This window comes from Peromyscus californicus, unplaced genomic scaffold (assembly GCF_007827085.1).
Source record: "Peromyscus californicus insignis strain IS unplaced genomic scaffold, ASM782708v3 Scaffold_17__1_contigs__length_78620276, whole genome shotgun sequence".
Classification (NCBI taxonomy): Eukaryota; Metazoa; Chordata; class Mammalia; order Rodentia; family Cricetidae; genus Peromyscus; species Peromyscus californicus.
The window spans coordinates 62896140-62909036 of NW_026294469.1; the positions used below are offsets into that span (position 1 = coordinate 62896140).

General features: G+C 48.6%; 1 protein-coding gene and 1 long non-coding RNA gene across 5 annotated transcripts in view; one reads left to right on the plus strand and one right to left on the minus strand.

The window, feature by feature from the left end:
- Cxxc1 (CXXC finger protein 1) lies at positions 1 to 10101 on the plus strand. 4 transcript variants are annotated; one of them, XR_008219251.1, is made up of 16 exons: positions 1 to 273; positions 965 to 1083; positions 1184 to 1284; positions 1580 to 1815; positions 1905 to 2120; positions 2489 to 2515; positions 2593 to 2838; positions 3001 to 3120; positions 3270 to 3454; positions 3710 to 3917; positions 3994 to 4104; positions 4230 to 4279; positions 4440 to 4536; positions 4767 to 4919; positions 4999 to 6092; positions 7124 to 10101. XR_008219251.1 is itself a non-coding variant. In XM_052742509.1 (15 exons), exons 1-15 carry the CDS (start codon positions 271 to 273, stop codon positions 5143 to 5145), a joined length of 2007 nt encoding a protein of 668 aa, XP_052598469.1. In that variant the 5' UTR covers positions 2 to 270; the 3' UTR covers positions 5146 to 5443. The 4 variants fall into 4 exon arrangements, 1 of the variants encoding a protein (XP_052598469.1); XR_008219249.1 differs by having other exon boundaries at positions 4999 to 5532; positions 5765 to 10101; XR_008219250.1 differs by having other exon boundaries at positions 4999 to 5532; positions 5805 to 10101.
- Positions 5735 to 12897, minus strand: part of LOC128112971 (uncharacterized) — a 24976-nt gene continuing 17813 nt past the window's right edge. The window contains exon 4 of the long non-coding RNA XR_008219253.1: positions 5735 to 5847. This is a non-coding gene — a long non-coding RNA (uncharacterized LOC128112971). The remainder of the gene's footprint in view (positions 5848 to 12897) is intronic.

Sequence of the window (12897 nt, forward strand, 5' to 3'; positions counted from 1 at the left end):
AACGTACGGTGTCGGCTACCTTACGGACTCGCTGGTTAAGATGGCGGCGCCTGGGCGACATTGGCGGCTCTAGGTGGGCGACCTATTTGTTGGCTGCTAAGCGCTCGTCCGGGGCGTGCGGAGTAAGAGTGCGGTGCCGCGGGGGCGGGACCAGGAGCGGAAGTGGTTGTGGGCGCCTTTGCCACCGCCGCGGACGCCGCCGCCGAGGGGCTGGTTCAGGTTCGCGGGTTGCTGCCAGGGATCCGGAGCGGGTGCGCTGTGAGCGGAGAAATGGTGAGTACCCGCTCGGAACGGGGCTCCGAGGCAGAGGGCGGTGGGGTTGGCGGCGGCTGCCTGTTGGCAGGCGAGCTGGGGTGCCGGGGCTGGGGGCCGATGGGGAAAGGTGTGAGATGGGGTTGGAGGGGAACCATCTGTGAGTTCTTTGCTGAGCCGTTTGTAGGGGGTCCGTAGTGGAACTTGAGTGGACTCCAAGACGGCAGTTTTGTAGGAAAGCTTCACCTGAGGTCCCTTGGTCAGGGAGAGAGGAAGGACTTGGCCATGAGTATTTACACAGGCTCTGGAGAGCCGTCATCGGGGGTGGGGTGGGGGGTGGGGTCTGTGAGCTAAGTTATGGAGACTTGTGGGAAGCCGGGATGGGACGACAGCAGAATAAATGAAGTGGTATCCGGGCAGAACTCTTGAAGGAGACAGGGTGGTGAGTGCGTGTGACGAGCAGTTAGAGTGACAGGATGCTTGTCAGTGGGGTGTGTGATGGGAGGGAGGTCTGGGGCAGAGGGATGGAGAGAAGTGTAAGTCACGAGGCCCCGGGTTGAGAGATGAGGGTCTGGGGGAACTATGATGGAGAGGCGAACTGGAAGCTGTGAGGGGAAGGAAGTCCAAAGACCCAGGAGGAATCTGTGGTGAGCCGTGGTGGAGCGGTAAGGGCGAATTAAGGAGTCCTCATTGGGGGCGGTGGGTCTCGCAGGAAGGAGACGGTTCAGACCTGGAACCTCCAGATGCCGGGGAGGACAGCAAGTCTGAGAATGGGGAGAACGCTCCCATCTACTGCATCTGCCGCAAACCGGACATCAATTGCTTCATGATGTGAGCTAGGGAGAGGCAGGTGGGCTGCCGCCTGGCAGGGTTGGGGAACGCTGATGGAGCAAACCCCTCATGCCTCTACCGCTTGCTCCATTACATGCAGTGGATGTGACAACTGCAATGAGTGGTTCCATGGGGACTGCATCCGGATCACTGAGAAGATGGCCAAGGCCATCCGGGAATGGTACTGTCGGGAGTGCCGAGGTGAGGCCTGTGCATGGGCAGGGAAGGCAGGTGGGCTCCGCGAGATGAAGAGGAGCCATAAGGGGAGGGATCCTGGGTAATCTTGGTGTCCTCTGTGGACAGAGTGATTGTTGGTCTCTGGTGGATTGGAATGCCAGCCCCCATGTGAGCAGTAATGGAGGATCCTAAAGGAAGGGGGAACTTTCTCCTATAGCATGAGCCAGACAAGTAGGTAGGGTGGGAACAGAGAAAGAGCTTCTGGGATCATTCAGATCCTTCCTGCAAACCCACTTTGGTCCCACTCTTTGCCTCACAGAGAAGGACCCGAAGCTGGAGATTCGTTATCGGCACAAAAAGTCCCGGGAGCGGGATGGCAGTGAGCGGGACGGCAGTGAGCCCCGGGATGAGGGAGGAGGGCGCAAGAGGCCTGCTTCAGATCCAGAACTGCAGCGCCGGGCAGGGTCAGGGACAGGGGTTGGGACCGTGCTTGCTCGGGGCTCCGCTTCGCCCCACAAATCTTCTCCACAGCCTTTGGTGGCTACACCCAGCCAGGTGAGTGACTGCGGTGGTTGGGGAAGGTGAAGTTCCGCTTTGGGCCCCCTTTCGGTTCCTGATCTCTCCCCTGGGCATCGCTCCCCTAGCATCACCAGCAGCAGCAGCAGCAGCAGCAGCAGCAGCAGCAGCAGCAGCAGCAGCAACAGATCAAACGGTCGGCCCGAATGTGCGGCGAGTGCGAGGCATGCCGGCGCACGGAAGACTGTGGCCACTGTGACTTCTGCCGTGACATGAAGAAGTTCGGGGGCCCCAACAAGATCCGGCAGAAGTGCCGGCTTCGCCAGTGTCAACTGCGGGCACGGGTGAGCATGGACAGGGCTGGGCGGGATCGGGTGGGAGAGCATGCCTGGGAGGCCCAAGTAGGGCTGCCGGAGCTACAAAAGAGAGAGTGCGGGAGGGGTGGAGCCTGACTATGTCCAGCCGAGCGGGAGGGGGCCCAGCATGTTCAGGTGAATGCCACATGCCATCGCCAGCTGGCAGGGACTGTATATTTCTACGTGGTCAGACATGCCAGGGCACAACAGCTAGAACCAAGCATATCTTTGTGGTGATGGGGAGGGATAGAACTACTTTTGGTGAGACCAGGCAAGGATGAGTAAGTAGTCGGGGCTAGGACAGGGTGACCCTCCCATTTTCCTGGGGCTGACCTAGGCCTTCCTCCTGCGCACAGGAATCGTACAAGTACTTCCCTTCCTCGGTGAGTCCAGCCCCCCAGGGCGGGGCAGGGCATGCGGGCAGGGCGGTCAGGGCCAGTCCTGAGATTCTGCCCCGCAGCTCTCGCCGGTGACGCCCTCAGAGGCCCTGCCAAGGCCCCGCCGGCCACCACCCACTCAACAGCAGCCACAGCCATCTCAGAAGCTGGGGCGTATCCGTGAAGATGAGGGGACAGTGTTGTCATCCGTGGCTAAGGAGCTACCGGAGGCTACAGCAACGCCTGAACCACTTTCCGATGAGGACCTAGCACTGGACCCTGATCTGTACCAGGACTTCTGTGCTGGGGCCTTTGATGATCACGGCCTAGTGAGTAGCAGGGGCATCCTGTGGTCGGGGAGCAAGGGGAGAGGGCGAAGTTACAGGACGGGAAAGAGGAGGCAGAGGGCACACAAGGCTGCTTTGGGAAATGAGGAGGTAGGTGGTGGTGTCGTGAGTCGGTCAGGTGGTCAGCGCATGCCCTGCTTGCAGCCCTGGATGAGTGACGCCGAAGAGTCCCCGTTCCTGGATCCGGCCCTGAGGAAACGGGCGGTAAAAGTGAAGCATGTGAAGCGTCGAGAGAAGAAGTCTGAGAAGAAGGTGATGGAGAGGGTAAAACGGGCGTTACAGGGAGAGGATGGGGCAGGGAGGGAGAAGGCAAGGGCCCGATGGGGAAAGGGCCGGAAAGCTGGCGTGCAGAGGCAGAGAAGGTCCGAGGCTGACCTCTGTTGCAACTTGACACGACATGTCTTGCCCCATAGAAGGAGGAGCGGTACAAACGGCATCGACAGAAGCAGAAACACAAAGACAAATGGAAACACCCAGAGAGGGCTGACACCAAGGACCCTGCATCCCTGCCGCAGTGCCTGGGGCCTGGCTGTGTGCGGGCCGCCCAGCCTGCTTCCAAGTACTGTTCCGATGACTGTGGCATGAAGCTGGCAGCCAAGTGAGTCTTTCCTGGGGCACCGAAGGGAGTCAGAAAGTAAAGAGTAGGCATGGCCAGAGCTTCCCCTCCAGACATCTACAGTTAGTTGTCTGTGTACTGTCAGTCAAACCCCCACCTGGCCACACGAACCCACTGTTCGGTCACCGTCTGCCCCTCCCCCTCCCCGTCAGTCACGTCTGTCCCTTCACTGTCCCTTGATCACCCCACTCACTGCTTTCGGTGTTTCTCTGCCTGCGCTTCACTGTCCCCCGGCAGCCGAATCTATGAGATCCTCCCCCAGCGCATCCAGCAGTGGCAGCAAAGCCCCTGCATTGCCGAAGAGCACGGCAAGAAGCTACTAGAACGCATCCGCCGTGAGCAGCAGAGTGCCCGCACCCGTCTCCAAGAAATGGAGCGCAGATTCCACGAGCTCGAGGCCATCATTCTTCGAGCTAAGCAGCAGGCTGTGCGTGAGGACGAGGAGGTAAAGAAACAGTATGGCCAGGCAGGAGCCCGTCCCTTGTCCTGCCTGGCCTCATCTTTCTTTTCACCCTCTACAGAACAATGAGAACGACAGTGATGATACAGATCTGCAGATCTTCTGCGTCTCCTGTGGGCATCCCATCAACCCACGCGTTGCCTTGCGCCACATGGAGCGTTGCTATGCCAAGGTCAGGGGCCGTTCTAAGGGAGGGGAGAGGGTGGGGATGTCAGTGGGCCCACAGGGCCCACAGGTTTGTTGTGTGGTATCTTGAGAGGGCACCCAAAGTCCTTTTGTTTGTGCTCATCCTTCCAGTATGAGAGCCAGACATCCTTTGGGTCCATGTACCCCACACGCATTGAAGGGTGAGTAAGGGTGCCACGTGGAGTTAAGAGAAGGGTAGTGAAGGCTGGGGTTAGAACTGGGGTTATGTGTGGAATTGGGGCTGGAAATGGGTATGTGGGTATGGGCCTCTGAAGTGGCCAAGGAGCTACTCAAGGCTGCTCTCCTGCTAACTTCTACCAGGGCTACCCGACTCTTCTGCGATGTCTACAATCCCCAGAGCAAAACGTACTGTAAGCGGCTCCAGGTGCTATGTCCTGAGCACTCACGGGACCCCAAAGTAAGGCTTTCCTTCAGTTCCCTGCATCCTGCCCCGCCCCGCCTCATGTCTCACATCCATCCATGTGTTCCTTTCTCTCTCCCTCCCTTCTTTCTTCCCATCAACTCCCACTTCCTCTCTTCCCTGTTAATCATCTCCAGTTTCTCCCCTTTTGTCTCCTCCTATTCACACTCCTTCAATTCTCCGTTCCTCCTCTTAGCTCATCGCCTCTGCCCTCGGTGTCTCTGCAGGTGCCAGCTGATGAGGTCTGCGGGTGTCCACTTGTACGGGATGTCTTTGAGCTCACAGGTGACTTCTGCCGCCTGCCCAAGCGCCAGTGCAATCGCCATTATTGCTGGGAGAAGCTTCGGCGTGCAGAAGTGGACTTGGAGCGTGTTCGGGTGGTAGGTTTTAACACCGGGTGTGACCAGGCAGCCTGGGCTCCGGGGCCGCTTCTCACGCATCCTTCCACTTCCTTGGCAGTGGTACAAGCTGGACGAGCTGTTTGAGCAGGAACGAAATGTTCGCACAGCCATGACCAACCGAGCAGGCTTACTTGCCCTGATGCTGCACCAGACCATCCAGCACGACCCACTCACTACCGACTTGCGATCTAGTGCCGACCGCTGAGCTCCACCAGCCCAGAGCCCCTCAGCCCTGCATTCCAGTTAGGGGAGTGGCCCTGCGTCGCCCGCTTTCTGTTCCTCCATTCATCCGTTTCTTCCACCGCTCCTTAGTTTTATCCCTCTGCCCATCTACTTTTTGGCTTCCTTTTGCCCTTATTAAAGGGCCTCTGACTTCCCGTTGTCACTGTCCCTCTCCATATTCAGTGCTGGGGTGAGACCGTGGAGTTTACTCACCCTTGCCTGTACCCTCCCCGTAAACAAATGGGTTTTGTTAATAAAATTTTCAACAACCAATAAGGGTATCTCTTGAGAGTCTTCATCCTTCTATTTTCAGTTGTGGTCCTGACCCATGACAAGATAGAGGTGGCATATCTACTCGGGAGGGGCTCTGGTAAGTGCGCAGGCTGGGATTTTCAGCTGACTTGTCTTGTGTTGCCTTATGCTGTGAGAGTGTGACCTATTTTGAGGAGATTCCAATGATCTGTACTCAGGCCCCTGTTTTGGTACAGTGGTATCCTGTCAGCGTTAACTGTGATCGTGTGTGTGTGTGTGTGTGTGTGTGTGTGTGTGTGTATGTGTGTATGGACCTGGACCGCCTTTATACCAGGGTATATCTTCTCTAGCCCAGAGGTCATGCACTCACGTTGCCTTCTCCTCCCAAAGACCAAGAGGATGCTTCTTCACCAGGAGCTCCATCCAGTCTGTCCTGCCCAAAAGAGACACAGAAGAATGCCATTCAACAATTGATTAAGAGTCTTTTATTTGTAGGCAGTTGAGAGCATGCTCATACCAAAGAGACCCTTCAACCCCAGAGAGAGGCGGGATGGGGCTTATAAAGCCCGAACTACAATTGCATTAGACCAAGGCTGAGTGGCTGAAGTTTCTACAGTTCCTGTTAAAAGATTCCAAATGCTCTAGTTGATTAGAACTATGGTCTTCCTGAAACTACAGGTATGGCGAGACTAGAATGTTTTCTAAGCAAGATGTGGTTAGCCAGGCTGGGGTGGGTGGTTGTGTGAGGCACACAAAATGGGATTTCCTTGGTTAGTTTATTCTCCACTGGTTTTAGGAGAGTCAAAGCGCTGACTTGTTATCTTCCAGTGGCATGGAGTTGTGCTGGGCCCTTATGAGTGTTAATCTGACAAAGGCTATTCGTTGTTTGATGAAGTTTAAGAACCAGTTGATTAAACAAAGCCCAATTGCCAGTCCTAGGAGGAGAAGAACAAGGAGACTTTGAGACCCGTATTTAAGGTAGTCAGCCGTGGATTCCAACCAAACCAGGAACTGTTGGCCTCTTTTCTTTTGGTGTTTACTTAGATTTTCTTAGACCATTTTGTAAGGTGTTTTTAATAAGGACTGATATATTTGCATAGAAACCGCTAGCTTTTCCTAAGGATACACATAGATCTCACCAAAGCATGAACAGTACATCTAGCTCCTCCCCCCAATTCTGTAGAACTGTCTCAGCCAAAGATTTCAACCTGATTGAGAAGCATTTCAAGGGAAGTCAGTAGGATTTGTGGGTCATCTGGGATATTCCAACCTCACTTCTTGAGATAATCATTAGGGCTGCTGTTTGATCTGGGCTAAGTCTTCTGAGGAGAGAGCCTCCAGCATATGGTGGAGCTGGAAGCCAGGAGGGAATGTGCTCTGAGCCCCCTTGGGCCATTGTAAGCATATACCTTGAGAAAACATGGATAGTAACACACAAGGTTAGACTCCTGTAGTCTGTCAGAGGCCAAGCATTATTGTAAGTACAGAGTACAGGCTAACCAGGATCCTTGCAGTGCCAAGTAGGCTTTTGAATCAGACAGGCTGAGGGTGAAAGTATACTGCAGGATTCTGAGAAGGGAGATTTTTGGAAATTAGAGTCATGTTATAAAGCATGAAAAACTATTATATCTTCCTAAGGTTAACTGCAGGGCAGAGACAGGACAGGTGGACTTGCTGTCATTTGTAACAATTGGTATTTTGATCTCTAGCCCTGCATAGTGAGGCAGTTTGGAATTCACAGCCAGCAATCTCCAGCAAATCTGGGCTGAGAAGGATTAAGCAGCTGGTGTATTTCTTCTGACATGGGAAACAAGACTCAGAGATTGTGGGGAACTGTATTTGATTTATTCAGAATGGGGTAGAGGTAAAGAGAGGGATGAAGTCGGGTGCTGTGGGAGAGGCAAAAAGTGGGTCTCCTACATTGGCTATAGAGACAATTGGCCCTGGAGGCAACCATTGGTTAATGGGTGAGCAAAGCTCCTTCATTATATTCTGTAATGTACAATCAGAGGTTCCAGGTGGACACAACTCCCCTGAAATAGTTAAGGACCTGTTGTATCCAAATGAAGATAACTATGCTGGATAGTTTTGTGTGAACTTGACATAGACTAGAGTCAGTTGAGGAAATGCCTCCATGAGATCCAGCTGTAGGGCATTTTCTCAATTAGTGATCCATGGGGGAGGGTCCAGCCCATAGTGGGTGGTGCCGTCCCTGGGCTGGTGGTCCTGGGTTCTATAAGAAAGCAAGCTGAGCAAGCCATGCAGAGCTAGCCAGGAAGCAGCACCCCTCCATGGCCTCTGCATCAGCTCCTGCCTCCAGGTTCCTGCCCTGCTCGAGTTCCTGTCCTGACTTCCTTCAATATGAACAGTAATATGAAAGTATAAATCAAATAAATCCTTTCCTCCCCAAGCTGCTTTTGGGTCATGGTGTTTTGTCACAGCAATAGAAACACTAAGACAATGACATAACTGCCTCATCTTGATAGATGCCACATCCAGTGCAGCAAATGCTAAAACTTGGAGATCCTGGAGGAGAAGAGCAATGACCTCTTGGGCAGGGACTCACATGCACTCTCTGAGTTCCTTATATAGACAAAGGAAACCAACTTTATTTTATACTTTGGTATGTTTAAAAGGCAGGGCAGGATTGCTGGGAGCATCGGGCCTTATCTAGAGCTTGGTCATAAGGGCTCAGAGCTACCTCAAGACATATTTCTCCCAAAAGCTCACCTAAAGGCAGTTTCCTTCTGGCTATCAGATTGCCCTGCAGTTTTCCCACAGAGACATGAACACCAAGGGGAGGATTAACTGAATCACAGGTTTTGCCTTTGAGGAGAACTTTATAGGCTGTCTTCATAGCAACAAATGCAGCTTCCAAACTGGGAGGAGGCTATTATCATTTGGTCCCCCCCCCCCAACACCACCAGTTATATGGCTATAGTGACACAGGCCAGTAGGGCAGAATTCAACTGAGTCTTCACACCTGATGTCAGTAGGTTGGCCTGGACATAGATAAAAATCTGCCTTTCCTAATTTTCAGTGCTCATCTAGTATTTCCTGTTACACTTCAGAGGCAGAAACTTGAGGCTGGCCTTGAATAAGACTGTGTTCTTGGAGATAGGTTCAGTAAAGACCTACCCAATGGTGAAAGAGATGAGTCAGAACAAAGGACATGACATGGTCAAGTTTCAAGAGTCTTATGATTGGGAGTCTTGCTTGACAGTGTCTTGTTGGGGAGTGGTGGTCCATTCTTGATTTTGGTCTGGGGCTAGCTTGACTCAGGAATGATGGATCCAGGCTAGAATTCCATCTACCTTGATGATGGTTGGTATGGTGAGATGTAAAGTCCCCTTCATGTAGGGGTTAAGCCTTCTTTTTGGAATTTTTGATATATACCAGATCTCCAGCAAGGACTTGAGGAGGGAATTAGGAGGTTGTCTTGGATGTTAAAATGAACCACACCTTAAACCTGTTGGAGGCTGCAGACACTATAAAGAGACTTTGTTGTGGGATATTTGATCATACTCTGTGAAGATGTCTCTGTTTGACCTCACCTGCCTAAGGCACCTTAGTTTAATAAAGAGCTGAATGGCCAATAGCTAGGCAGGAGAGGATAGGCGGGATTTCTAAACAGAGATACAAACTCTGGGAAGAATGTGAGGCATGGGGATTCACCAGTGAGACAAAGAGGAAGTTGGATATAACAGTATGAAGGAGAGGTAACAAGCCATGTGGCAGAACATAGATTAATATAAAAGGGTTAATTTAAGTTTTAAGAGCTGGTTGGGAATAAGCCTAAGATAAGGTAAAACTTCCATAATTAATAAATCTTGTGTCATTATTTGGGAGCTGGCAGTCCAAAGAAAGACCTGTTACAAGACTTACTGGCAATTTCTTCTAAAATAGAGTCCTTTAATCTAGGTAGCACAGGAAGTGGCCTCCCAAAAATAATTTCACAGGAGGTGAGTCCTACCTTATAGGAAATCCAGCTAACTGGACGGCAGACCAGGGGTAGGTGGTTGGGCTGCTTTGCTGAACAGTTGGGCTATAGATGATGTGAAAGAAAATCATTTATCTGAGCTGATTGATAGACAACCGGAACCTGGGAATTATTTCCTGTAGGTGTTGTGGAATATTAGTTCAAGATGTGTTACATTTGTTTGTGCTTGTGAAATATTTGTTTGATGATGCAAAGATGTGTTACAATCTTTTATGTCTATCTATGGACCATTTAGCTTTTTATTAAACTAATCACAGTGATACATCTTTATGGTGACATTTTATTTGTGCTGAAATGTGATTTTATTTGTATATTAATAAATAAAGTTGCCTGGGGGTCAGAGCTAGTAGCAAGCCATTTAGCAGAAGTCTGGCTGTGGTAGCACATGCCCTTAATCTGATCACATGGCAGGAAGAGTCTGTGTGTTCAAGGACATAGCCAGCTTGGAGACACACGCCTTTAATCTCAATACCAACCATAGAGACCTGGAGGTCTGTATAGACAGGCAGTGACGAGGTCATATGGTTGGGTTTACAACCAATGAGAAGGCAGAACATAAAGTCAATAAAAATACAGATGCACAAGAAGTAGGTCTCTTTCTCAGGGGAAGGACGGCAGTGACAGTGAGGGGGTAAGAAGGCAGTCTTAGCTCTTGGCTGCTGCTCGATCTCTGGGCTTTTAACTCTGCATTTGGCTCTGTGTTTCTTATTTAATAAGACCGTTCAGATTTACATCTACACATCTTTACACAGTGTAATCAGATATCTCACAACATTTCACCCTTTTTGTCTAAATAGAAAGGGAAAAGTTTTAACTCTAACATAGTAAAAAACTATATACAATAAGAACAATTATCAGGTAAGAATATAATGTCCAGTCCATTTACTTTAGGTAAATTCAGAGAAAATATTCCATTATCTATCCTATCTTACCCCGAAGTTTTATACTTAAATCATTTTTGTCAGAACTTGTATTACCATCTTAAAATATCTTTTTAGATAAACAACTTAAGATTTTATGTTTTCCCACCTTATATACTTTACACTTCTTTTGTGAGTTTCTTTTCTGAACTAACAAGAAAAACTGTAACTATAACTATCTAGTCTTCAACTCCATCAGAGATCTGAGAAGGATATAATATTACCTGAGTAAACAGGAAGTACAGAGCAAACGAATTCCACAACCATAGAAATGACAGAAACAGCTGGCTACCTGGACAATCACCCAGAGTTCTTCAATAATATTGGGGCATCCATCTTCAGCCTACAGGCCTAGAATATCTAACAGATTTTTCTGTGAAGCAGAAATTTTGAAGGCCTGTCCTGCCTTGTCTTGGCAAAGTTTAACATTCACTTTCTTTTGTGTCCTGCTTGTCCAATTTGGACAGCATACTATCAACAGTCGAGGCAAGGGCAGTTTCTTGCCTAGTGACTAACTTTTGCCACAAAGAAAGAAAACTCCATATGGAGGATCTTCGATGATCATCATCTTCCCTGAAGTAGATTGATGCAGCCAGGAGCAGATGTGTCTCATTGTCATGAAAGCCTTATGTTATTAAAACATTTTAAATTCTATATTCTGTAGGTCTCTGAAGCGTTTGAAGACCATCTAGCTATTTAAAATACATTTCTAGTTGACCTTGAAAATATATCTAACATGACAATAATTTTGATTGTTATAGATGACTAACTACTAACCTGTATATCTTTATTATTCTAAATAGTTTTTCCAGGACTAGAACTTTACATTTTTAAATTAAATTTTTACAATACCTTAAACAAGACACAGAAACATATAATACAGTATAACAAAAGTAACCTTAAATTTGTATGAATATACAAAAATCCATATCAATGTAAAATATTTGAGGCTAGGTTGTTAAAAAGTAGACTAAACAATCTAACCTTTTATCACGTCATTTCTATACTATATTCTCCATTTTTCCTTCAGAAAGCGATACTTGCATCTAATTTCCTTTGTTCAGAGTCTTTCCTGATCATGACCAATAACAACTTGTAACCAACTTCCCTAAATAATGACAAACATCCATAACCCACTGAATGACCAAAAACCATCGACCCCACCTCTCGGAAATGTGGATGTCCTATTCTCTAGACTGCTTCCCATTGTCTGGGGGTGATGGCATTTTTAGGGGACCCTGAAAAAATTGGGATAATGGTCAAGTTCTGGGAGAGCTAGCTGTATCATTTGTTGTCCAGTCTCTATGTAATGGGAAAGTGCAGCGCTCATCTGAAGTCTTGGCTAGAATAGTTTGTGAGGCTGGGCCATCTTAGCTGGCATCTTTGAAATTTTTCTGGATACAGAGTTCTGAGGAAACTGCACCAGAGGAACTCTGAGAGGCTGGATCACTTGGGCCACCCATTTTCATTGGTGTTTGGTCCCCTTGCTCTGGAAACACACAAACTTTCAAAGGTAACATACACATCAGTATTAACACAAGTATGGGTTGTGCATTGTACACAAGCCATTCAAAGATGATTTTTTTTTTGTTTTGTTTTATGTTTAAGCAGGTAAAATATAGCCACCTGTCTTGTAGTTTTCTTAGGTTTATTTCTTTATATCTGTAGCCAGGATTTTCAGGGGTCTCCCCTGATCAAATCTGATCTTTATCAACCTTGAATTAATCCACAGCTGCTGTGGAGTATTACTTTACACTGTGTAAAGATGTGTCACTGTGATCTGTTTAATAAGAAGCTAAATGGCCAATAGCTAGTCAGGAGGTCTAGGAAGGACTTCCAGATAGAAAGAGCTCTGGGAAGAAGTAAAGAAGAGTTGCAAGTGTACACTAGGAGAGCAAGAAATGCAGGAGGAGAATTAAAAGCCACGAGTCACATGGCAACACATAGATGAATAGAATTGGGTTAACTTAGGGTATACAAGCAAATGGGACAATCCTAAGCTATAGGACAAGCTTTCATAATTAATAATAAGTCTTTGTGTCATTTTTATGAGCTGGCAGCCCAAAGAAAACTCCACCTACATATGGCACCCAATGTGGGGTGCCATTTGTTGTTGGACTTCTTTCTCAGGATTGTCAGCTCCCCAATAATGACATGGAAGCTTATTATTAATTATGAAAACTCCACTGATAGCTTAGACTTGCTTTTAACTAGCTCTTATAACTTAAAGTAACCCATTTCTATTAATTTACTTTCTGCCTTGTGGCTTTATGACCTCATCTCTATACCACCCATCCTGCTTGTTCTGCATCTCCTGGAATCTCTACCCTTCTTCCCAGCATCCTCTGTGCCTGGAAATCCTCCCTAGCTATTGGATGTTCAGCTCTTTATTAAACTGATCAGGTTGATACATCTTCACAGTGCACAAAAAAATTATTTCACTATAATTCCCCTTTAAAGTCTCTCTCTCTCTCTCTCTCTCTCTCTCTCTCTCTCTCTCTCTCTCTCTGTGTGTGTGTGTGTGTGTGTGTGTGTGTGTGTGTGTGTGTGTGTGTGTGTGTGT